This window comes from Protopterus annectens, chromosome 7.part0 (genome assembly GCF_019279795.1).
Source record: "Protopterus annectens isolate FY-2018-M chromosome 7.part0, PAN1.0, whole genome shotgun sequence".
NCBI lineage: Eukaryota > Metazoa > Chordata > Ceratodontiformes > Protopteridae > Protopterus > Protopterus annectens.
In genome coordinates, this window is record NC_056739.1 from 923,758,236 (window position 1) to 923,785,351 (window position 27,116).

General features: G+C 41.4%; 1 protein-coding gene across 3 annotated transcripts in view; it reads right to left on the minus strand.

Moving 5' to 3' along the window:
• PKM (pyruvate kinase M1/2) overlaps window positions 1–17,211 on the minus strand; it is a 73,100-nt gene extending 55,889 nt beyond the window's left edge. For 2 of the 3 annotated variants that reach the window (XM_044077506.1, XM_044077507.1), the window contains exons 1-2: window positions 9,540–9,701; window positions 5,953–6,119 (exon numbers count right to left, since the gene is read on the minus strand). In XM_044077506.1, the coding sequence (XP_043933441.1) occupies window positions 5,953–6,119; window positions 9,540–9,574 (202 nt within the window). In that variant the 5' untranslated portion in view covers window positions 9,575–9,701. Of the gene's footprint in view, window positions 1–5,952; window positions 6,120–9,539; window positions 9,702–17,071 lie in introns of those variants that run through there. The other variant, XM_044077508.1, reaches the window with a different exon arrangement.
• Between the last annotated feature and the right edge of the window lie 9,905 nt (window positions 17,212–27,116).

The window sequence follows — 27,116 nt, forward strand, 5'->3', positions numbered from 1 at the left end:
TAGGCTTGCCATCTTGAAGTTTAAGAAATCCAAATTGTACTGGTAATAAAGTTCAAATTCAAGATCTCAAACCATAGTTTGCAGCCAGCAACTTGGATTAAAACTGCATTAACTTACTGTAAAGTTTTTTTAATTCATTAACAGGCCTAATTGTTTTACAGGATCAAGGCAAAAGACAGTTCCTATAGTCTGGTCTAGACATTAAACAGGGCACACTACTGCTCAGGCCATAAACAGGTAGAACTGATTCAGGGAAGAGTTCAGTGACCAATTTAAGTCAGTTGGAAGATTCCAAGTTATCATCCAAGATACTGCAGCGTAGTCCTGCTCTTCAAATTCACCTTTGATGGCTCACTGAAATTGTAGAACAGCAACACTTGCACCAGTACTTAGAATAATCATTGCAGATACAAGTCAACTACATTGCAGTAGAAAGTCCTAAGAATTTTTCGTTTCCCTGTGCCAGGGGCACTGAAGCATAGTTAAACTAAGGGAAACAATTTAAAATCCAGTGGACAGCAGAAAAAGCTGCCGGTGGGGTAAAAATCTTGTTCTGCACTTTACAAGAGGCAATGTTACAAGAGGCAGTAGTGAGTCCCAAACTCAGGGACAGGTACTCTAATGTACCAAGAAAAGCATGTCAAGTAAATTTGCTAATTCTTTCATAGCAGATGAACCTCAAAATGAGCTACATGGTGTAAACCAATGTTCATAGGTAGGTACTAGGCTCTGCCCAAGGGCATTTACAAGCCTAGCCAGAGTCTGCTTTTGCCACCCCATTGACTAACTGATCCTCTTCGAGCCAATGAAGTGATCCCAAGGGTGCATCTTCCTCTAGTCAAGGTCTCTTGAAAGTGAGGCTCTGCCTGATATAATTTGAATTGTTCCAAAGCATGGGGAGTCAGGAATCTATCCCTCTAGCATGTTCGATTGTTGTGGCAAGGTTAGTGACTTGGGATTTCTTTAGGTGAGCATGTCCCATCAATTCTGAGTTGGGCATGGCTTTAAGTCAGGCAGAGAGATATGCCACTGAGTACAGCCAGAGTTCAGTCAGGCTGACTAGGACATGTCAGAGGCCAGTAATCAGAAGTACTTTTGGTCTTTCCAGCTGCTGGAAGTGTATTGAGGTACATCCCAATCATCATTAGTGACAGGTACAGGGGCAAATCCTACCCGAGTCCCCAGATATCTTACCTCTTCTGTAAGAAGGGGGCTGCCACCTACATAATTCATGGTTTTCCCCCATATGGGATAACTGCATTTTGCCATTTAGCTTGAGGCCATGACATCTCAGTAAGGCCCTTTTGGAGGATGTCAGTTTGCAGTTATCAGCAAACTTTGTTAGCCATAGTCCTGTGTTTGTCTGCCTTGTGGGACACCACTTGCAACTGGTTTAGTCAAGACCTGGAGCCTGTGATTTAGTGAGTTTTAAGCCAGTTGGCAACCCATCTCAGGATGTAGGGATTTGTTGAGGCTGGTGAGTTTCTGCAATACCCAAGTGGGGAATGGTGTTGAAAGCCTTGGTATGGTCAAGGTAGGCTGTGAACCACTTTTCACTCATCTATGGCCTTGACTGTCTTGTAGTCAACCATGTTTAGTAGGCATGATATGCCCTTAAAGATAAACTTGGTCAGGCCAAGTGTTTGGAAGTTTCAAAGGTCTTTAATTCCACAATTATGAGCTCCATAGCCTTGAGACCAGGCTAGTCAGGCTTATGGGGCAATAGTTACCAGGGTCATTTGTGGCCCCTTTGTGGAGAGGAACTGTTGGTGTGCCATTCTATGGGCATGTAGCCTGTACAGAGGCTGAGGTTGAACAGCATGTTTAGGTGGGGGGGTTAGTTCTTGCAAGATGTAGCCTGGGACACCATCTGGTCCCATTGATGCAGTGTTTTGGGCTTTTGAAAAGGGCCTGTGCATCTGATTTTTGGGACACTACACTTTTCTGGTACTGTTGTAGGCCCTTTTGGAGGTGGTGAAGTTTGCACTGAATCTGCCAGGATGTTGGTAATATCAGTAGGTTCAGTATATTGTGCCATTTTGCACTAGTTCAGTGCAAATCTGCAAGTTGGCCACTTGCCTTAAAAGCTAGGTTATCTTTTGAATCTTGGCCATTGTTCTTTTGAAGTTGGCCTTGGATGATTTCATGAAGGACCTTAGTTTTACTGATAAGGGATATTTCCTTCTTGGGATTTGCTTTTTTACTGAAAAGTTTTACTCCTACTGTACAGCCCGTCGATTGCAGGGTCCACAACTGGTGGTTTCCTTCTCTTAGAACTAGTCTTGGTTTTGCTAGGGATGGCACAAGCCATGCATCCTTGTAGGTGCTCAAAGAGTGCATTTGTAAATGTTTCTGCATCTTTGGCAGTTATCCTTCAGTGTGGGGGCTGCAAAATTACCTTTTTAAGGGGACATTAGCTTTAGAAAAGTAGTGTGGTTCTTAGTTGGGGTGTCGACAGGGATTAGTTTATGGTCTGATCTAACCAGTGATGGGTTACTTTGCCCATGTTAGTGATGACCAGATCCAATGTTTTCACCTCTGGTAGGGTTTACCAGCTGATCCAGGGTGTTTGATCAGAATTCCAGGAAGTGCTGGGCCTGGGAATTTGTACTCCCATTTCCCAGCGAATGGTAGGGAAATTGAACTAGCCTAATATCAGGGTGTTTGGTAGGACCTTCATGTTTGTCTCCAGAAAGGTGGAGTGGTGGTCCTGTCATGGAAGGTGATCTGTATCGGGCCACAATTTGCATTGCAGATTTGCAAGATGTTAGTTGTATACAGATGGTCAGAGGTATCATGCTGTGCCAGTAACCTGGAGGTGTATGTATCCTTGATATGGATACACCCCCTTCCTTGTGTTTGTCCATGTTCTGTGGCTGAAACATGGTACAAGCTGCAGCCCAGTAGTGCTGGTGCTCAAGCCTTGGAACTAGATTTCAGTTACTGCACAGATGTGACATTCCATACAGAGTGCTTCAAGTGTGTGCATTAAGATTTAAACTCCTGGTGTTGATAGCATAATTCAGTTTGTTAATTGTGCTGTTTAGAGGTGGGTCTGACATTTGAGCCTTGCCTAAAAAAGGCACTATGGGGCAGCAACAGCCTTTGCCAGTATTCAAAGCCTAGGGGTGACAGGTGCAGGATCTCTTGCAAAGCAATGCTGCTGGTTGAGCATGTTGTCCCAGGCTGACACTGGATCCCCTTTGAATGACACTAGGTCAGTTAATTGTTGAAGGTTTTTTTTTTATACCCGAGGAATCATTCTTTTAGGGCAGGATGATGCTCAGGGTCATACCAGCCCAGGCTGCACGAGAGCTCTCCATGTCCAGGGAGGTACATCTCAGGTCATTCACACCAACATGAACAATTTGTACTTGTTCTGGAGTGACCCGAGTGCTTGTGTTGTGGTGGATTCTGGCTCCTGACAGGCAACTAACAGTAACCTTCTGCTTGTCCAACCTAGTGAGTGGGACAGTGTGCCCGACTAGAGTCACCTATTACTATTGTTAGGTATGTTATTTCACCTAAAGGGCTGTGACTGTGTGGAACACTGATTGGGTGTCTGCTTTGGAAGTCTGATGCTTGTTCAGGTTTAGAGCCACCAAGTGTGTGTATTTTTTGCGTAGGTAGTGGTCTGCAGCTGTGTGTGGGGTGAGTGTGTGTGTTGGACCTGACTGTTCCAGTCTTTGGAGAAGACAGCTTAGCTGTATAATTGCATCTCTTGCATATGTTTGTTTTGTGGTAGGAGGAGGGTTGTCTGTGTACATGAGCCAGATTGGAGTGCACACCTGAAGTTGCCCTTTGGTCATGGGCTGAAAAATGCTTAGGTTGAGAGCTAGACTAGTTAAGGGAAAAACTGAGACTTACATAACTAACCAGCACTGTCCGGGTGTGCAAAGCCATGCAAACATGGCTTTTATAGTAGGGAAATTATAGAAATTAGCCAAAAGCCAATAAACCAACTTCTGGGCTGGAACCACTCCTCCAGGGACAGAAGTTGCTCAAAGCTCCCCTCACAGGTGAACAAAGGAATTTTGTTTTGAAAAAAGGCAAAAACCCAGTAAAAAAACAGTACACTTTAAATTACTACAAACTCAGAAAAGAATCACTTTAAAAAGCTTTGTTTATTATAGGCTACACTAAAGTGCAGGCAGTTATAAGTACAATGTGAAAAAAGCTTTCAAATTACAGTAAGTGCTAGAATTTTTTTTTGCTTAAAGTACAGCAATGATACTTAATCACTCTAAGCTAGAAAGAAATCAGTTTTAAGGCTTTCTAGTGCTACCCAGTCGATCACAGGAAAGATAGGAAACAAATCCAGATGTGGTCTTTAACCAGAAAGTTGAGAATTTCTGGGCCAATAACCTCTTGTGGTAGAGACCTAGTGCTTACTACTCGCTGATAAGCTCCCTCCAACATGAGGCTTAGGAGACTGAGGCCTACAAAGTCCTGGATATAGCAAATCTCTACCTGGACTAGACTCACTCCCAATGACAAGGTAGGCTTCCCACCAACACAGAAGGGGGGCTCAGCTTAACAGTCCTGATACAGAGTCTGTATCTGGACTTCCCCTAGTTACAGGAAAGGCAGGAAATAAGCTTAGTTACATAAAAGCAGCTAAAACCACAGCAAATTCAAATTTTAGTGCAGGCCAGCACACCAGAGTGTGTAGCAGCAACACTATGGCAAATACAGTTGAAGTGCAATTAAATTAAAAATGACTAAAGTGCATAAGGCAGTAAATTAGAAGGCTACTAACTAGTAATAAGTGCAGAGTAAGAGCAATTGAACAGAACACCACCCTGAAGAGCAACTAAGACAGTTACAGTAAGAGCAGCTGGACATCTGAGGGAGGGAACAGAGCAGGATTAACAGGCTACAGGGGTTGTCCTTCCCAAGTGCTCTTTGTACACAGCAAGTGCCTGAAATGAGAATCTCACTGCACTCTGAGCAAATGAGATGGGCCCAGAAGGAGTATCCAAATACAAATCTACAAGAGGCAAGCAATTTCAAAGCCACCACACCAAAATAGGGTGGGGGGTAGGTGGTGAACAGAGAGCCACAACTTCTGTTTGAGTTAAATTCGGTGAACACCACAAATTACAGTACTATATGCAAGAGCAGATAAGTGTACTAAATTCACTTATGTCCAGCTGTCAGGTAAATGTTAGCTGGCTAAAGATCTAGACAAATCCCTCCACCCAAGTGCGACTATGCTGAACTTCAAAAGCCAAGTTCAGAAGCCATCACTACACAAGAAGTGCTGCACTTTCAAAATTATGAACTGAAATGACATTGTGAAATCTTAAGACATCTGAATTCCAAGTTAAAATCCTAAATATCCCTACATTAAGAGGAGAAAATCCCTGTGCATGTCTGAGAAAATCATGTGAAGAGCTTTCCTAGCCAAGTTGTATAGAAAGTTTAGAACATTAGGGGGCATCAGGTACAACAGTACTTGTGGAAAGTACTTCTACATTAATGTAGTATGGAGTAGAAGTGCACCAAGGAGCACTACTGAGCTACAAACCTGCTCTGGTGAGATTGCCAAGGAATGGAAAAAGCAAAATTGCAGGTACACAGTGAATTGACCAGAGACTAGAAACCAGTACAGCAGAATTTAGCTTTATGCTTAACATTTCATATTGCTGGAGAAGCCAGACCAAGTCATTCAGCTGGCAACATCCTCTCTAGAAGGTATTACAAAAGGGCTTGAAGGGCAGGTAAAGCCTTTGCCCAAACCTTGCATGGGACTGAGTATTCCATGTGCTGGGAAATCCAACATCTGAAAGCAGGTGGGCTGCTGCTGTCAACTCCAAGCTGAAGGAGTGCACCAAACAAAAAGTAGAGTACCAACATGCTTTCACAGTTATCCTGATGAGTAGAAAACAGCATTTGACAAAGTGATTTGAAAAATGGAATGCAACTTTCCAGAAATTGTAGTGGACTTACCAATAGTACAGATGATACCAGTGTTGCGTGCTGTAATAGGCTCTGAGTCTATATCCAGCAAACACATATGCTCCAAGTTAGAGTGTGCCATAGCTGCACTCAGCTGCTGAGTTTGGATAAAAGCACTTCCCATATCAACATGAGGTTTTGCCATGTTTTCCTCCGTGCTGCAATAAGAGGAAAAAGTTAATAACCAAAATTAAGACAAGACTTCTGAATAATTTAAGCCATAAATTGCATGACATGAAATTTTACAGAATGTCAAACGTGTTGGAGGAACAACAGGCATAAAGATCAGTAACACTGGTAAGTTGCACCTAGCCAAAAGTTTTACAAACTCTGTGCACCAAGGATTTTAACTGCCAACTGGATAAAACCTCCCAAATAAAGCTACTGAAGTGCCACTCCACCCATTTGATATTGGTGTTTGACAATTCACAGCTTCTCCAAAACTAGAACAAACCAAAGTGCTGCTCTGAAGCAGCCTGTTGCTACAGTATTTCTTAAAACGAGATATACAGGCAAGTGTGGTAAAGCCATGCTAGCAGAATGCAATCTTTGCTGCAGTGCCTGCTGTAGAGCTCCCCAACCATTGCTTAGACTGGCACCATTACACAGGGGTGTAAGTTCATTACCCTCTGCAAGGGGTGTAAGTTCATTACCCTCTGCAAGGGGTGTAAGTTCATTACCCTCTGCAAGGGGTGTAAGTTCATTACCCTCTGCAATGAAAACTGCCAGACTAGCCCTGCAGTTTTGACACCAAGTAACTAATTTGGCATTTTCCCCAAAAGCCACAGATGTAAATAGGTTAGGTGTTCAGACAGTTAAGACCCCCCCCAATGAAGCAAGATACAAACCTTAACCATATGGCTTTACAACGGATTAAGTTCCTACATTCAAGACTCCAAAATGTGGGCAGACTGCACTGTCACAGCTCCCACTATTAAGTTACAAGGCAGACTACACCACCAGCTTAGCTTTTTTGCAATGTAATCTGGTTAGACAGTTCTGGAGTAGCTACTGTTTCTGAACTACCCTCAGGGCTCTTGTGCACAAGGCTGACCCGCCACAAACAGAATGTCAAAGGCCACCTACCCAACTGCATATGGTGGAAACTGGCAACCATGTGGTATGACAGCTCATCCAGTCTAATTAAATTGGACCATAGACTTGGCACAAGATTTAGTAAATTTCAGGGTCTGTAGTGGGACCAGCATCCTAAACAGCTGTGCACCACCCCTGTGCGATAAAGCCAGTTCCCAATAAAGTTAGGTTGAGAAGTAGATCTGCCAGTGCTTCAATACTATTTAGTAAGCATATCAGGACTCTATGGATGCAATACAATTAGTTCAAGCACTGCTGCATGCTCCCAATTATATAGTGGGCATGTAAGCCTACTAGTGTCTCGCTTCAGAGGACAGGGACGAGTTGTCCAATGGATACTGGAAATAGTAGTTTAGTACCATTATAAAACTTGAAGAAATTTTGGGTGTTCCAAGCTAAGTGTGGCTTCTGCATCTAGTTAAACAGAAGAGAAACCTGCTTGGGTAATTTGTACTGCTATGCCATTACAATGCTTGACCAGTAAGATTCAGCCTCCCATTTGTTTGCTTCTAACAGCATAGCGAATTGGAAACATTTGGCCAGGTGAGAGAAATACCTTCATAAAGTACTTTGCACTTGAGTTACTTAGCTTGTTACAGTTCCAAGACAATACATTTATGTACTGTTAATGTAGGCCAGAGTTTGAAACCAATTGGTACATCACATACTGATTGTACAAGCCGCCCCCCCCCAATCACTGGGGTTACATAGGATAGTGTAACTACTTTGGGCAAGTTCATCCAGAATGGACTATTTGATGCACTAGTTATTTTTAGACTGCAAGTTCTAGGTGAAGTGTTAAGCACAGGACCAAGTGTTCCCTGGGCATGTAAAACCAGGTCTTCAATACAGATGTGCTCAAGATTGTAGAACAAGGTGTAGCAGTAGACTTCTAGCATTAGAGCCACCCAGATACAACCCAATTGTTGTCACTAGTCACAATTTGACTTCCTAAAAGGGCACAAAGAGGCTACCAAAGCTTGCTGCAACAAGTCCAGGCTCTTTAGCCAGTAGTCACAATTGTTACACTTGACTGCAAGAAAATCTAGTACAAAGTGGTCAAGAATTACAAGAGCCCCATCATGTCTCCAAATCCCTCAGGTGGATTTTCGTGAGGGTTTTACCCAAACATGATATCCTTAAAACTAGGGGGTGGCACAATGGTGCCAGTCTGAAAGAATGTTTGGCCTTTCAAGACTACTCCAGGTTTGAAAAGCCCAGAGTCATCCTGGTGAGTCTTACCCACTCCAGATTGGGAGAACAGTTGGTTCAACTGATACAAGCATTGTTTAGCCCATGACAAGCTCAGTCCTGTCCTAGAATACTGACTTTTAGGATAAAGGATTGTAAAAGTTACAATGTCCTACTCCCCAGAGTTTCAATCAGCACTTTAACAGTTACTACAACAGGATGGATGTCCATCCCATGCAGGTGGAGGGGTAGTGATTAAGCCAAGCTTGCTTCTCAGGAAAGCATGTAGCAGTTACTGCACAGACCCAGGTTACAATAGTCAGGAAAGCATGTAGCAGTTACTGCACAGACCCAGGTTACAATAGTGGGACCACAAAGGCTATACAAATGCAGAGGGTCCTTTAAGGACTTACATTTTCACTAACCTAGTTGGTGTATTTCGACCAAGTGTACATAGTCAGTCACCATGTGAGACTAATCCAAAGTCAGTCCAAAGATAGTTACTATATACACACACACACACACACACACACACACACACACACACACACACACACACATTTACAACTGAAGTCAGCTTAACCACATTGCTCCCAGGTCAGTAAACATCCATACTGTAGCATCAGAATGCTACACCTTTGACAAAGCACCCAGAAAGGTTCCCAATTTTATGCCATTAGTAACTAGCCACACTGTCACAAGATGGGGACTTAAATGTTCAAAGCTGGGAGTAAGAATACTCAATATACCTAGACTTAGAATTCTGCATTACCTGCCTTGAAAATAGAGCTCAATATAAAACACTTACTTCAATATCCATTAATCTGGCTTCCTGCAAGTCGCTGCTTAAGTGACTTGCTGAAGTGGGAAACTATATTCATGCAGTTGAGGCTTGCCCAGTTATGCTACAAGCCATTTAGTTGGAGATTCTCCAGTGGTAGTGACAAATGTAAATTGGATTTTGCATGACCAGTGCAAAGTTTTTGTACATTTGAGAGCTTTCATGAGACTAGGTAGAAGTCAAGTTTAGAAAGAATATAGGAAAACATTAATGCATTCATATGTAAGCTAGCTTGTATACAGGATTTGAATCAATACAAATATTGACAGGCTAAACAGATGCCTTTAACTAGACACCTGGTGCGAGTCACTAGACTGCCATTAACACAAAGAGTCCAGAAAAGTTTATGCAAGGCATAAGCTGGCAAACAGAAAATGAAAAGGGTAGACTAGGATAAGGATAACTTCCCCCTAGTAAGACAGCAAGCGATAGCAAAATACAAAAACAATACCACTTCCGTTTTGCTGGGTGCAAGTTGTGCTCCATTAAGGTTTTCAAAACTTGAAGTCTGAAGTCCAGATCAGGATGAGTGGCACAGCAGGCTCTTGAAAGTTTTACTGGTGCTATGAAGTCCCTTAGTGTGGATGCCCCTTTTGTAGCACAGCTTTAGTCACTGTTAAATACAGGAGATTTAAGTTCTTCCCCCTCCAGTATACAGCAGTGTTCCAGTACAACATGGATCAATATAAAACTCCAGTTCGACAGAATTCTTTAGAATCACAAGCCAGTCACAGCTCCTATAAAGGCTGTCCATCAACTGACTGCATGAGTGTCAGAAACACCAGTTCACATGGATAAAGACTGAAGTTGAATTCCTCCAGCAAGCAGAGCAAGGCAAGAAAAATACAAATAACTGATATTAAGCCAAGATTAAGCACTTGCAAGTAAGGCAAGCAGTCTACTTGCATGAATTAATCTGATTTTTTAACTATGTGAATGGGCGTTTCACTACTGCGCAGTCAATTGAGGGACAGCCTTTATAGAAGCAGTGACTGGTTTGCGCTTTTTGGTGTTTCAGAACCAAGTGTTTTCTTGGCACAATTCAGAATGTACGAAGCTACTTCCCAGCACTACTCAGAGCTAGCAATCTTCAGACTGGTCTGAAACAAGCATGGGCCCACTTCCCCCAACCCTGTATTAAAGTAACATTTTAGTGACACTGAAGTGGAGATACAAAGACTTTGTTACATCAGTTGTTAGCCCAGAGAAAACAAGACTCAAACACTACCTCAAATAACCTGAAATCCGACTCCCACTTCACACTAGGGGAAGGCCAAGCTTTTACAGTTCTCTAGGGGAAGGCCAAGCTTTTACAGTTCTCTGCAACTAGCAGTTCCACCATGTCTCATCTCCTCTGACAAGCCTCATCTCAGGTCCTACTCATGCACTGCATGCAGTCTTGACCCTACATACTACTAGCCTTACATACTACTAGCCTGTGGGAAAGTCTGGGAATAGATTTGTCCTCATCTACAACCCCATCCAGTACAGGCCGATCTTCCAGGCACTTTTGATACTTGCAGATCAAGAGGATGGCTAGTCTAATTCCCATCATATTTTAGCCTTTAAGGCCTCATTGGCACTGCTTTCACCCACATCTCATTCCACCCTTATCACAATTTCTAACATGTCCCCACTCTCCCTCATACTACACAAGTTCTGAATATTACTTACCCCTTACCCAAAAGGGTAACCAGAGCTGTTACACAGTAGCAAATGTCAGAGTCCCTCAACCTCCATTTACCTGCAGTGCAAGATAGCCCCTGAAAAGCAGCATGTGGACAGGGGACATTTAGATATATTTTGTTCTGTACAGCTAAAGGAAAAGTTACTTATTTGCACAGCTTGACCACATTTGGTCTTTTGAACATGCATCACAAATGAATGTGATTCTACTTATTGTAGGCTTTACCCAAAGCCGCCTTGCTCAGCATGAGATCACATCTTAGACAGAGGGTATGCACTGCAGGTTTACTCAGCACAAACCTACCTCACTGAACCCCAAGTTAAAGTGTTACTGTCAGTTATCCAACATGCCTTCACATCCATCTCTGCTTGCTTTGAACTGCTCATTAGGAATCTGGCCACCTCCTACTCCCATCTTGATGGGAAGGGAATCTCCAGCCTCAACCCTTTGAGGAACATCCATCCTTTTAATCTTTCCAACCCACTGTTGGAAGCCAAAAGCAGCTTCCCTTGTCTAACAGGAGTCTTACCTGTAGCCAGCCTCTGCCTTTTCACCCTAGCTTGGTGAATGACCAACTGGTCTGGCCACAAAGATCCACTGCCTGTATTTAAACAGAAATTCTTCCTTGCACTCACCCTGGCTGGGGTCCTGCTGTTATAGCTTCTGATCTCCCAAGCACAGAGCCACAGCTATATGCAACTGCTCCCCCTTCTAACATTCTAGATTAAAAGTGGAGTGCTTTTAATATGTAGCAAGGCAGGACATTCATATAAAAGCACTTTCCCCATTTCACAACATGCAAGGCTTATGGCACACTAGCATTAAGCTGCAGGAGTGTTAATAGTATTAAGAGACTAGTCCTATACTGATAAGTAAATTTTTACTACTGAAGGATCAATATGCCAAGATAGCACCTGCTCTTCTGCTATACCTAAAAAATTCTGTATCACAACCATTAAACAATATTTGCCTGTCCCCTTCTCTCAGAAGGGCAATTGTGTAGCAATATACATGATTTGAGCTAAAAGTTCTTAACTATTCAACCGAGAGGCCTCCAAGTTTGTTGCAACCAGACTACAACTGACATTTGGCCTCAGCCCACAGCTGCATTACCAAGTTCAATTTTAACTTGACTGAATGGATTCCCCAGCTCAAAGCTTAAATTTACTACAACTACTAAATCTTCAACTTTAGCTTGAGCCCAAGAATTACTCTTGGGATAGTGCCATCATATCCATTTGATGGCTTCATACTTCAAATCAGGATCACTGCCAAGTATTAAATTATGGGGAACAGTACTGCAGCTACTTTCCAATGCCTTCATCACAAAGCATACAACCTCCCTTCTGCATAAACTCCAATGGCAAGTCTTCTCCATTGACCATTTTTACTACAAATAGTTGGTAAGACCAAAGTAATGAATGTGCCATAAAGTAGGCAGTGCTTTGAATGGTCACCTGGAAAGTCTTCTAAACAATCCTCCCCCATTGTGTCTCGTTAGGCAGACCATGGGAAAATGTAGAACCAATTTGTTAGCCTAAAGAGTCCGCATAGGGCTAGACATACTGCGAGGTAGTTAAATGTTTGCCTAGAATGGAATGAGGATCAGTGTTTTACACTAATGCACTTTCCTGTCACATTCTAAGAAGAGGCTATTGTCCTTTAATTTTCAAAGCATCTTCCTTCTTTGGATGGCCTGAAAACCTATAACTAGTGATTGTAGTGTTGTGGACTGAACAGTGTTTTACACTGATGCACTTTCCTGTCACATTAAGTGTCCTTTAATTTTCAAAGCATCCCCATCTTTGGATCTGAAAACCTATAACATGAGACAGCTACAATACAGCTTTTATGACTGCAAATTATAGTGAGCCCAATTAGCTTTGACAAGTGTTAGGGAGAAGCTTAAGGAGTGATTAAGTGCTTAAATGACTTGTGCTCTAAATACAGGAGAGAGTGTGCAGTTCACTATTGCATACAAGACTAATTTGCACCACTAGAATAAGTTCCCACAGTAGTACAAGCAAAAGGCACTCGTAGCCTAAGGGGTTGAACCTAGCAAAATGGGTCGAGACCAGCCAGACATCAACTTAACATGAGTCCTTGTTACACCAGAGATCCTTTGAGATTCATGAACAGATATGAATTTCTACCAAGAAATGTTTGGCCACCATGAAACAGCCTGTCAGGACACTGAAGGCAGGAACTAAAATAGAGAACCAACTGCTTAACAGAGGAAGTATATTACAAGCCACTGTACTGAATATTAAGGAAGCCAAATGACAACCATGCAACTCTACTAGGATGCTACAGTAGACATCAAGGAAAGCACCAAGTGTCCTACCAGGAAGTAAGCAATGCCAACTACTACCACCACTGCTAAAGAGTAGAATACATGAGGTCTACCATAATTAAGCCATGAACAGCTACTTTGAAAGCTTATACAGGAGTCACTTGCTACACAGCTAGTGATTATGGCCTCCCACTATAGGACCAAAATCCCACAGGCTTGACTACCAGTTCATGTCTGTACACACACTCAAATAATTCAGAAATCTGAATCACATCAATACCTCCTGGAATAACAGCTATACAAGGTCATACCATCCATACTACAATTTTAACTCCCAGGCATGTTTTGGCCTCTGGAGCCAAACAAAATATTCAAGGCTGAACAGACAGGACACCACACTAGAGTTGCTCCATGTTTAAAACCACCATAGGTAAAAGGTCCCCCTGTATGACCCAGGAAACCCAAACCATGTGGCCATCCAACCCAAATAGGTTGGAATTACCCCACTATTAACTGGGAATCCTATACACTAAAGGCACAGAAATTCCTGGATTTTGTAAACAAACTTCCTGGACTACAGTCAATACACTAGAGGTGCAACCATACTGGATCTGGTCCTCACCAATATGGTAAGACTGCTGCACACCCTACTGTAATGCCTTCCCTAGCAAGGCAAGGGCACAACATTGTCTCCTTTGAAGTAAAAAAATAACATGTACCCCAAACTAAACCTGGAATATTCAGGAACTATTCCAAGGATAACCTATTAAGTGAGAACCTGGCAAAATTTCAAGCCCTCATAAACTGTGTGAACACTTGCCTATGCAAAAGTGTCCACAGAAACCCTGTACAAATAATCTGCATAGAGGCAGCTATATCTACCAGGAAGTAGAGAACTGTAAACAAGCCACCCTCACAATCCGCTATTAACAGGAAGAATAAAAATCATGGCAAAAGTTCGGGAGGTAAAGAACCCAGCAGGATAAAAGCACTAAGAAGTCCGAACAAAAAAGTCCAAAGCCAAATTTGACAGAAGTTTGGCCTCAGAGGCCAACGACCACAAAGCATTCTTTAGCCACGTCTGCAATGTCAAAGGCAATACATTGTGTGCAGAGCTCATAAATTGAGTCCCCCATATTGAAGATTTGGCAAACCTGTTGGGTGAGGATTCAGCTCCAGCTTTACCCGCCCAAACCTTCCTTCAGGAAAAATCAATTCCCCCTACTATTACTAGTGAACATGTCCTTAATGCTCTAGTCTTGCAAGATACAGTAAGCAAGCCTCTAGACACTTATCAAACCCAGCTTGGTTAAGGGTAGATTATGTCTACTCAAACCTGGTAGACAACTTTGAGAAGGTCACCAAAGCAATGGATGAGAGCAACACTGTTCATTCTACCTTGACCATGGCAAGGAGTTTGACAATACCCCACTCAGCATTGACAAAACTCAATAGGTTATGTACAAACCCATATGTCACCTGGTGGTGAGTCAACTGGCTCAGACAGGACCAAGAAGTTAGAATTGAGAGTCCAACTCTAGGCCAGTCACAAGTGGAGTCCCTCAGGATCTGTCCTTGGACCACTTCCTTTATGAAAAGACTCAGAAATCTAGGCCAATGTCAGCGGTCTCTGGCTGACTACATTTGCAAGTTAGGAGCAGTCAGTCTCACACTGACTGAATGTTTCCCCAAAAGGGGCTGCCAGACAACTGGTGTCAGCCATGGACCAACTAAAATGCCAAGAATGCATGACTGTATCCTTTGGGAAGTCATCCATCCACAGTAGTTATAGTAACAGGTTCCTCACTAAGATACAGGGTACAAGTAATATATCCTGTGTAGACCACAAGGCCCTATCCATGCATTTTGGATCCCTACATACTTTTGAGGGGAGATCTATCCCTGGCATAGATGGTATTGTCAGGTGCCACTGATGAACCTTCTGCATATCCACAAAACAGCACCAGAATTAAAGCCTTGCCTGTAATATAAATAGGACCTGCTGCAGCGACGTCTATGAACAGGCTCTCCATCCATGCGAAGTAGAGTTCTTCCCTAACCCAATTCATGTGCTTAGGCTTATCAAGGGTATCAGAAGAGAGATTTGAGATGCATGGCTAGGCTTAAAGGCCCTTGTGGTCATTTGCCTCAAACACCTATGAATCTATGGGACCTGCAACAAGCCATTACCAGTTGAAGTTCCAGTTCAGCAGACCTTCACAAAGTCATACCAACTGCCAGCCCCTCCCACTAAGGGATTTCAGCAGTGATTAGAGAAAGTGAAGGTAGAACAAGGTTAAAGCCAGATATATACACCCATATGCTTTAACTCACCATAAATCAGAAAAAAAGTGTCAGTTTACAAGCCATATCTTAAGATCTTAAGCACAGGACATTTCCAAGTTTCCACTTTTACTTTAGATTTGTTAACCAGGAGTGTCGGGAGCCAAAAAAGCCTTTTCAGCACAGGCCCGAGATTTGTGGTGTACAGCTGAAATTTGGAACATAGGTAGAAAACATACGTACAGTACATACATTGTAGATAAGATTGAAAACTATTCTCTCAAACACTGGCTAAAGTACTCACATCTCCCCCTACTAGGGAGATAAGTTTGCAATTAAAGCAAATAAGTTCCCAAAAATCTCATTCCATATTAGTTATGAAGTCTGCACCGTACTGCCTCGTTTTAAAGACATTTATTGCAGAATCTTACATTTACTACAGGACGTTACAGCACCCTCATAACTACACTTTCAAGTAATGTACTTGAAGTTTTTTTTTGGGGGGGGGGGTCCTTGACTAGCATAAAGGGACCAACTAGAAAAATGAGTCATGGAAGAGATCTAGGTTATAGACACTGCCAATAAAATTCAGCGTATACTACATGAAGTAGCCATCCCCATATATCCCACCCAGACACTAGAGTTACTAGGCAAGGGCGTGGGGATCAGCTAATTTATCGGATCTACATAAATCGTCGTATCTTAAGCGCAAAGACTAAGAAAACGTTAAGTACATCCCTACACAAGCTCAAAAAATATATCAACTAGTCTAGAGTATTAAAATCAGCTAGAAAGTATGCGGAAAGCCCTCCTCTGATAAAACACAAAGCCTAAAATAACGGGAGGCCCAAAAACAGGGGTATATCTTGCCTATTGCTCTTAATTTGCATGTTACTTTAGCCCTCAATTTACCATAAATCCACAAGCTGTTGGGAAACAACTTTCAACTAGCCACAAACTGAAGCAAAAGATGAAGAGCTCCACAAAGTCCGCTAACTCGCCCCAGACTTCACAGGTTTAGAAGAGTCAAGAACGATTTAATTAACAACGGAAACATACACTAGCGTTCACATTTTGCATACCATCATTACGTAACTACCGAAAGTGCTCCAATACAACTTCATAGACAGACCGCCATCTGCACGTTATAATAGCAGAACATTATGAAGAGAACCCGAAACACAAACACTATATGCCTAAGGTGAGGGAAAATGTTTCTTTAACTAGTTAGAAGGGAAGCAGGCGGCACTGTGCCGCAGACGGCTACATAACTGAGAAACCTCCTGTTACCACGGCAGCGACTACCTCATATCGTGAGAGATGCACGTAGTATGTGCTACCATCACCACACTGCAAATAAACAAGCGTACATTAAATTGAAGCAGCGAGCTACAAAAATTTACAGAAACACTAAACGAAGTGTAAACTATTCGTTGCTTTAATGATATAATCGTGTTTAGTCATACATACTCAGATTTTGCGCATAATAAAGAGAAATAGCTACAATAGACCTTACACTATAAATAGGCATCTAAAGCCAAGAAATACATATACAACACGCACAAACTGCATTTAAAGACTACAAAACCAGATTACTAAGGATGCAATTATACTCTATTAATAAAAGCAGCACATCCAGGCCTATATACATAAAACTAAACAATTTCAAAGCAACAACATGAAAATAACAACACACTTACAATAAAAAGACAGAACTTACATTATTGCCTACTCCAAGCAGACTGAGAAACTTCCTTCCTCTACAGCTGATTTTTCCCTTCCTCAAGGTGAACTCTAAAAGGTTGCCGCATTGCCGCAATACGATTATTAAAGATCACTCCGCCAATGTCCCTTTACAAATTCGATTTAATTAATAACGTCTCTAGCTATTATACTATACATAATCAATGGTAGGAACTAATAAAATCATTTTGGTTTGAAGCAATAACAATGAAAATAGATAAATCAGACCTAGTACGGGAGGAGTATTTTAGACTGCGGATGTATACACTGCAGTGAGGTTGAGGAACGAAAGCTTGCCCTAACCAATAAAATTATCCCTGTAAAGCACGTTTGTAATGCGTGAGTGACTTGCTGTAGATTGTAGACTGTGTGCAAAATGAATCGTGAGTGTGAGCTGATGCTTATTTGGGCGTATGCTGGTTTGGTACCATTTCTTTAGTGGTGCATGCACGTTTAGTGTGAACACACAAGTTATATATATATATATATATATATATATATATATATATATATTCATTCATTCTTATTAGGGTTGATGTTTGTTTTCCTTTGTTTTGTCCATTTAACTAAGTAAATGTATAGTTACGTGGATTTTTTTTTCGTCCTTCAAATTGTGCTTTTGTGTTCTGATAGTTTAAAGTTGCAAAATGCCTGTTATAGGGTGTAAACTTTGCTAGTAGGTACATTATGGTAACTGAGTTTGAATGTTATTAATACTATTCGAAGCTTATTTTAGGAGTATGATGAGTTAGAGCCATAATTGCCGATTAGTGTTTTAGGCATTTTTTTATGTTTAATTGCCTTGTTTAAGAGGTGTAGGGGGCATGCTTCAGTTGCAGTCCATTCATTACTCCGGACACAAAACAAACCCTTTGATAATACAGAACGTAGCGTTAATAGCCCCCTCCACACACACACACACACACACACACACACACACACACACACACACGACACAGCACACACTCTCTCAAAGATACACATGTAGATGGAGTAGATGTGTGCACCATTTCGGGTTAAGCAGTCAAAGCTCCGGTTGATATGAACCACATGCAGCTTTAATGTTCGTGTTCAACTGTGAAAAGCCTTAAGAGTTTGCAAAGCTTAAGCAACATTGTAATATTTAAATATATTTGCTTAGTGGGATACTTTCTTAGTGCCTCTTGGGAGATCATAAATGCAAGGGCATTTGATAACGAGGAAGATAGCAAAACAACGCATTTTTTTAATGAAATGGATGTGTCAATATAAGATATATTTCTTATTTACCCTATTCCTTATTAAATGAAAAAAAAACGATTATAGAAGAAAAAATATGAAAAGGATCATGCAATAAAACATGCTAAATGGAATTAAAAAAGGACGAGAGGGCAGGAGACTGTTGGTTAAAACTGACCCCAGAGCTGTGGTTGAATGTGTATTAGGGTGGGTATTGAGTGGAGCAATAGTATATGTTGTAGTTCTTTAGAATGTTTACATGTTGATGAACTTAAGACCTACATGATTTTTTTGTTTGTTTTTGTCTCTTTTCTCTTCAAACCATTGTAAAAACTGATCTCTGTTCTGCATCTGTGCTGTAAGCTCTGTTTGAATGGCAGTTGACACAGAGTTAAGGCTGTTTACTATAGTGCTTGTGGTGCTGGGCTTGATTGTTTCAGACCATATGTGTCTACTGTGTCATCTTCAAGTCACTTTAATAGACCGTGTATAGAGGCAACTGAGAATTTGAGCTAGGCTTCTCAATGGTTCCCCTGCAAGCCTAGTAATTACTTTTGAATCTGGTGGCAGGCAACATGTGTGAGATGTGCATGGTCATAATTTGGAAGGTGTACTTGGTTCAGTATTCTTAACATTTTGTTTAAAAGCATTGCTACTTTCCCCAGATAAACCTAGAAAACTACAAGAACTAAAAGGAAAAATGCAGGTTCTCAGAATACTTGGAATAGCTACTATTAAAACAGGATATTAATATAGTGGAATATCTACTATTAATACATGATATTAATAGAGCGGAATATCTACTATTAATACAGGATATTAATACAGTCAAAGCCCCCAGCAGAATAGTCATCCCATGCAGGTCAAATTAACAAAAAGCACCTATTGAAGTAGAAGTAGGCTGCCTGCAGCCTGAGAAGCCCCATTGCCCAACTGATGATCAAACTACAGTCAAATGGAAAATGAACAGTGGGCCATTTCTAAAGGTGCTACATCGATATTGCATGAATAGGGAACATGTAGACAAAGATATTCGTATGAACATTTTGCTAAAATAAATCAGTTGCAGTTGGAGGCCTAAAATGTATTTTTCTGTTTGATAACCTGGTACGTTTCCCCTTCTCACCCATGACCTGTGCTCAAAGGAGAGGGTATTCTGTATTTTGTACATGTATTATGGAAGCATTTTAGAACAGTTGTTATAAATGTTATGCTGAAATTCCAGAAATCTTGACATCTTTTAGAAATGTTATCTTGTGTTTAACTTGTATAAAAAGAACGTAGAAATTACCTAGATGCTAACAGGCAAAATAAATGATCATTGACTGTTCCGCAATGGGGGCAGCAGAGTAGTCAGATATGTTAATGCTCCTATTTACTTTTAACTACTGATGGGGCAGGCTTTGCAAAATAAATCATTTGTGCAGGTGAATAAGTGCCAAAGAGCACAGGTGAAGTAACTACTGCAACCAGACATTGTTTGCAGTCATAGTGATGCTACATGACTAAGTATGAATACAGAAACAATTAACTGGTTAATAGCGCAGCAGGTCATGTAATTGTGGGTAACCATTTGGTATGTTGGAACCTGCTAGAAAGAGTCCTGAAATGCTGGCTGAAAGACCAGACTTTTATATACTTAATCTGAGATGCTATTTCTCAGAATATTCCCTTTCTCTGAGGTATGGCAATCTTAGAGTAGGTATATAAGTTTGAGGGGGCTTGCCCCACCCTGTAAAAAAGTTTTAAGGAGAAGAGATTTTCAAGATTCGCTCTTCTCCAGGTTTTCTTCTTTTTTTGGCTTGTCTGCAGTGCGCATTTCATGTGCTGATATTTCAGCAGTAAGGCTAATTGGGACATTATAACACAAGCCCATTAGTGTGCATATAATGTGAAGCCCATTAGTGTGCATATAATGTGTTGACAATGGTAATGTCTTCACATGTATAAAGCTGTATCACTGTAAATACATCTGATAGCCTAGGCTATACAGCAATGCTCCTACTATTTTTGTATTGTAAATGTGTAGAAAATTGGTGTATAGGGCAAGCAGAAAGAGGGTAAGAGCAAGCAAAGGAATCCAGAAGGGCAAGGGGAAAGGAAGGTGGTACTGGGGCATAGAAGGAAGGTTGAAGTGTCCATTTTATATATTAAGATTGATTGGAGAAGACATATGAATGAAAGAGGGCATGTAGATGGCAGCAATGGCATATAAACCCAAAAAGCAAAGAACAAGAAGAGAAGTGTTGACACAATTGAGAAGAACACAAAGTAGCAATGCAGACAGTGGGGAGGATTGGACAATGAGCTGGGCAGGGAGTTTACACAGGGAATGCCATGATGGGGGCATCAGGCTGAGTGACTGCTGACTGCCATGCTACATAGTGTTGCACATAATCTGAGGTCAGACTGTTTGACTAGCCTCATAGCGCTAGGCAGCATTCAGGATGGTGACTGAATGCCTGTGTTCAGCCCAGTCCGCATTACACCACTGATGGGAATTTTTTGTGGTAGGATGGCTAGTAGAACAGTTTAACCACCATGGACAAGCTACGTGACACAAAGCAAAGCTGTAAGAAGTGATTAAAATTAGCAGTAGTGCAAACAAGGATAATGAGGCAGGTTTTTTAACAAGTAAACAGCTATGACATCAATGCTATACAAGTACAGTGACACCAGGACACTTTCTTCCCATCTCTGGAATATCATCCAGTTGACTTCTCTTACCAAGTCCTAAAAAATAGAAAACAAACATGTCTTTGAACCCCCAAGAGCAAGATGCATCTGGGCAAGAATGTCTATTCATATACAAGCAACCACCAGTCACTTCTATGTACTGTAGGATCTCTGACTTTCTCTTCTTATTGGCTAAGAAGATCACAGTGGCACCTCTCTAGGTTGCTACAGTAATACTTGGCACTGCTCACAAAAGCAGGCGATGTAAGAATTACCACCTTCAGTGGCAAGTTGGAGCTGCCATGTCACAAAAGAATTCACTTGCTATGTCAGGGTTTGTAGACTGAAGTGACTATGGTACAGCATTTCATGTGCACCTATAGGAACACTGCTATCCTATGCTAACACCCATTGAATGCATGGTGTTCATGACCTGCTCAGGTTCCAATTACAGGCTTTTGGTCAACATGGAGACATGAATAGTGTAGAACTGTATGATTAGGAGAGGGTGTACTAGTGAAACATTCCAGGAATGAAGCCTGAGGAGCATCATCTGTGGTTGTGAAACTGGGCATGCCCATCGGTGTTGGGCACTGTGACCTGACTTGATAGTGATGCAGACTGCAATCTGTGACCATCCAGCTCACATATGGGAACTCCCATGGCTATGTGAGCATGACTTCCAGAGGCATAATGGAATGAAGTTACCATATGCCACACGGATGCTCCAATGGATGCACTGTTGGCTACAAGGATCTGAACAGCACTGCATGCTCCCTGTTTCTGTATGACATGACACACTGCAGGTTCTATAAGTTGTCCCTCAACCCATGTAGGTTTTGTGCAAGCCACTCTGTACACTCACCAAATCTACCATGGTGTGTAGCAGCTGTCTGTGCCCGAAGTACTGACTTGAACATTTGATTCCCAGTGCCCTATCCTGGCCAAGGAAAGACTTGTAGTCATGGAGGTGATGCCCACCAACACTCCCTTCTCCTGCAGTGTGTATGACCTCCTATCAAAAATAACTTCAAATATTTCTGTCTGGAACTAGTCCATAATGATTTTGTGCACTCTGACTCAAAGAAAATTATTTAATGCAAATTCTACTCCACCCACAGTTAGTTATTCCACAATCCAAGACCCCGTTTAATTAGTGTGGAACAAGATCTCTCAACCCTTCTCAAAAGCTAAGAACACTTCGTCCATGGACCCCAAAAATATAGCAGATTGCTTAATTATCCGTGCCAAATATGGTTTGTCTGAATTTCTACTTAATATTTTTAAGCCTTTCCACTAGTTACATTCCAGAAGCCTGGAAAATAACCATTATAAAGTCATTACCCAAGTGTTGCACGACTATAGACTCTGGTAACTACAGACCCATTAGCCTCACTAGTCTCGTACATAAAGCTATGGAACATATTCTCAAGACCTCAGTCTGGACATTGAAAATATTCTCATTAACCCCAGACCCTCATCAATTCAGCTTTGTCAAAGGAAGACCTTGCCTCTTTAACTTCATTAATTTCTTAGAAAAAAGTAAGTGTTGCAGTAAGTAGCAGTTATGCTGTACATACAGCATATCTGGAACTGGCTAAGGCCTTTGACACTATATTCCCCATGTTGGCAATGACAGGTTTATACATTTAAATATAAATCCTTCTGTTGTGTAGTGGATTGCTAACTGGTTGTCTGACAGAACCCATGTGTTAATTCAGAGGTGCCACTTAGGAAAACAAGTTACCAGTTGTATGCTATGGTTATCTAAGTTTTCAAATGACTAAATTAGGTGTTTTTCAATCTTCCACTGACTAGCAGTTGATCTAACATGGGTTATGCCAAGTTAACAAATAGTGCAAGGGCTATGGTCTCAAAATGTTGCATAACTTATTTTGGTACTGTTCCATAACATATAAGTGACACACACCTTCAATCAGACACTGTAGGCACTTGATTCGTTATTTGACCATTATGTGTCCATAATAGTTCAGAAAGCCTGCTGATTCATCTAACTTCCAAAGGCATCTCCAGTAAATCAAAAGAAGTCTTAATTCTCCTTTGCTCTTATTTCATCAGATCCATTGCTGAATATAACTATCCTTTTAGCACGTATTTGCCTAAACATATCAGTCAATCATTATCTAGTAGTCAGTGTTGTCCAATGTAATAAATAGTGTACAAGCATGTGCAACAGCTACTTAGATATTTAGTTTTGTACTGTAGTTATTGTTTATTCTTTAATAGCTATCATGTCTGTCTTTTTGTGTCTCTTTTCTCCTGTAAAAGAGCTGATACTCGAAATTTCATTTAGGTAGCACGTGTTTCCAAAATGACAGACTTCTGATCCATAACAAAGATTAGTTATCATGAGACGAGCGGCCTTCCCTGTACAGCCTCTTATCAACTTCTCCAGGGAGATCTTGCTAGCCTTTATTTAGTTACTGACATTTGATTACTTTGAAAGTCTGACTAGGTAGGTGCCCATTTTCAGGGAAGGCCCAGGGAGAAAAGTTCCAAAGTATTGCAAAAACATTTTAAGAACAACAATTTTACAATCTTCCAAAATACAAAAACCTCTATAGTTTAAATCATTATACCAAATTAGACATAATTTGACAGTGTTGGTTAAAAATAGATGCAACATATGTTTACAATGATTTACTATTTAGACAAATTTTGAGCCCATGAAAGATCTAACCCTCTTTGACCTGCTCCCTCTCTTTCAGTAAATGACACCTCAAATACCTAGTTCAAGGAACTAAACCTTTAACCTTTAGCACATAAGACAGTGTCATAGATTCATATCAAAACTTGTATCTCTCCTCACCAACAAATTTTATTACATGTCAGAGTAGCACCCTTGCCAGCTTAAAGGTTAACCTTGATAATCGAATAGGCAGCCTCGTTCTTCCTCTTCTATCTTTTCTTGTACTCCCGGAGGCTGAGGTAAACTTTTGAATAGAGATTTGTTGCTAGGCCTATAATGGCCTGCAGACTACCTAGTACTTTTGAACCTGTCAGAGGCACCACAGTTGACAGATGCCATCTGCTGTGATTACTCCGGGGTTGGGCTAATAATTACAGGATACCAGTGTTGAATGCTGGTATGGCCAGATATTCTGCCTGCCCCTCTATCACATTGCATGTGGGGGATGTGAGAGCTCCCCAGTGTTACTATTGCTGATGGTGTCAATGCCATCAGATCATGCCATGTGAATGTTTTTCATACATTTACTGGGTAAAAATGAGGGTCCCATGTAAATATTTATTATGAGCATTGCAGGCTTTTCAGGGTGACCCTGGAGCACTGTCTAGTCAGATGCATTGCTCTAGGTGAAAGTAAGCAAATGGAGGTAGATGGAGTCGAACCCTATATCCTTGGCTACAGGAAACCGCTTGTTAACAGCCTTAATCCTCTGTGCTAACTGTGAGACTGCCATCAGCTATGGGTGATCTGTTGACATCAGGCATGTTCTGTCTTATGCTGGACCCCTCCGCTAGTGAAACCTGTAAAAGCATAAAAATAATCATACCTGTGGTAGCATTGGAACATATGCCTTGGAGCACTATGTGGCACACATACTGGGACATAATACATCTGTGAATGCCATATAGGCACCTGCATACGTTGGAGTGCAGGATGTTGCAGCCTCACCACAGATGAATGGAGAAAAAATATGCAGCCGTATTTTGCTGAATACACTTTCCTGGCTTTTTGTACTGTACAACATGTAAATGTATCTGTTATTACTAACTTGGCGCATCCCTTATGGACATTTTTACACTCATGCCAAGCCAGTGCTTCATGGCAGGGATATCTAGAACTTGTTCACCTCTGTTACTTTGCGTGGATGGTGCACTTTCTGTGCAGACAGACATTTCCTACATCATGGTCTTCTCGTGCAACAGTACGCCCATTATCCTTTACTGCAGTGCTATTATGGTCACATAACAGTAATGATGCCCTATACCCATTCCCGATTCCTGACACCTGCATCTGGAATGTCTAGTGCCATGTGTGCTGAGCTTGCAGAAACACCTGTCTTGAGTGGTGAATTTTTTTGTCTTTGCTTCTCTTGTGGGCCCATTTCATGTTACTTACACCCAAGGTTGTATATGTCACCAATATGTATATGCAATGTCCCTCTCCCTGTTTGGTGTTAGCATACCTTTAAGCTGTTATGTTGTGATTGTTATCCCATCCTGTACATGTTATCACGTGTCAAAGTCCTACATCGTTGTGATGGCCTGTACAACTGTGTAGATCCTGTCCCCCCATTCAGTCTCTATATGCATAGCCAGACCTTCTCACCTATGTACAGAGATCACTGAAGGCAGGACATGGTAGAAAGGATACAATGTACGTAACTCACTGTGATCATCAACAGTTGGATACATCTGTCATGCTTGTGTACTGTGCACATTGACACAGTTTTCCACACACAGCCATTACTTCATTGCCATGCCTATGTGCTGTGTTCTCTTCCATAGTATCACCTGTTCCCACAGTTGCACTTGTTCCTTTAATGCCCTTGTGGTGTTTATCCCCGCCAAATCTTCTAGTTCTATTGCTGAAATCCACCACATGCATTAAGTAAAATGCAGAGGTATATTACTAGATTTCTTGTTTTCTTTCCTTCTGCCTATATCAAAGTGCATTGTGTTCAGTGGATTCTATTTCTGACTTGCTTACCTTAATGCGGTGTTCAGTGGATTCTATTTCTGACTTGCTTACCTTAATGCGGTGTTCAGTGGATTCTATTTCTGACTTGCTTACCTTAATGCAGTTTTTCAAAGTATGATAACATGCTTTATATCTTGATGTATGGGGCCTCACAGAGTGTGGGTTATGCTGGTGAGGTAATTTAGCACAATTCTTTGAATCACTGTCATAATGCATTACAATATCCCACCCAAGCAGCCCTAGCCTGCTCCTTTTGGTGCTAGTGAGGCATGCACACTAAGCTCATGTATGGATCCTCTTGAGCTCATTATTCTGTTTTCAACAGTGGTCTGTTAGCATATGATGTTCATAACCTGCTGCTGTGTGCCCAGGATGAGTTGGCATGGCGTCCTCAGACATTGGTTACAGCAGGGCTCCTACCTGTTGTGAGCAGTAGACCAGGATTTGCCTGTATCTCCTCCACAGGGACTTTGAGGAGCATCTTCTAGGCCATTAAGGTGGCCCATTGTAGAGGATTGTTGCCTGGCACCAGCTTGCCAGAATGGTTAGTGATGATGCTACAGGCATTGCCTAGTCAAAGTGTTGCAGAACAGACTGTGATCTGTGCTGACCCTACCTACACCTACTTTACCAGTAAGAAGCAGATTTTAGGGGACTGTGATAGTGTTTACTGTAAACAATTCTTATTGTTTCTTGCCTCTTTTTCACAGGCTCTGCAGTGTACTATGTTTCTCCTTTTTTACAGTGGCTAAGGAGTGTGAACTAAACAGGGAAGCTTGTTTCATAAAAGCTGAACCCCTATGCTGGTGAGGGGCTATATTTACTATTTGAAATACTACAGTATACAGTTGCTATTTTATGTAACATGTTTAATGATTTGTACTGTTCTCATCATTCTGTCTTCATCCTTTTTGGAGCCTAGCAGTTATACACAGGTACTTGTTTTCAAAGTGACCAACATTTTGAAGGGTTTCATCAGTAATGGAAATGAGGGACATGATCTTGCTAAGGTCCATTGCATGTCAATTTCTTGCACATCTATGGACATGTGCTGTGGGGGATGTAATGTCAAGGTGAAGCACCTCAATGCCTACATATGACATTGCCACTCCTTGCACTTGGCCCTTTCAAGGAAGAAATTAGGTGAAATGGAAGTTGGGGCTCTCTCCTCAGACAGGAGGCTAGATAGACAATTGTATCTGAGCAAAAAAAAAAAAAAATCTCATTTCACCAAGAGCCACTGCAATAATGCATGACCACATTTCTGTCTGCTAGTGGTGATAAGCAGATAATCTAGTACCCTGAATTTTACATTCACTGATTGTACACCTGAACTGAACTTGTAATGTCCCATGCCATCCTATCTTCCTATTGTACTATAATTACATACAAAGGGAAACTTGTTCTCTGTGGCACAAAGAAATGTCTTGATTTGAGTCTA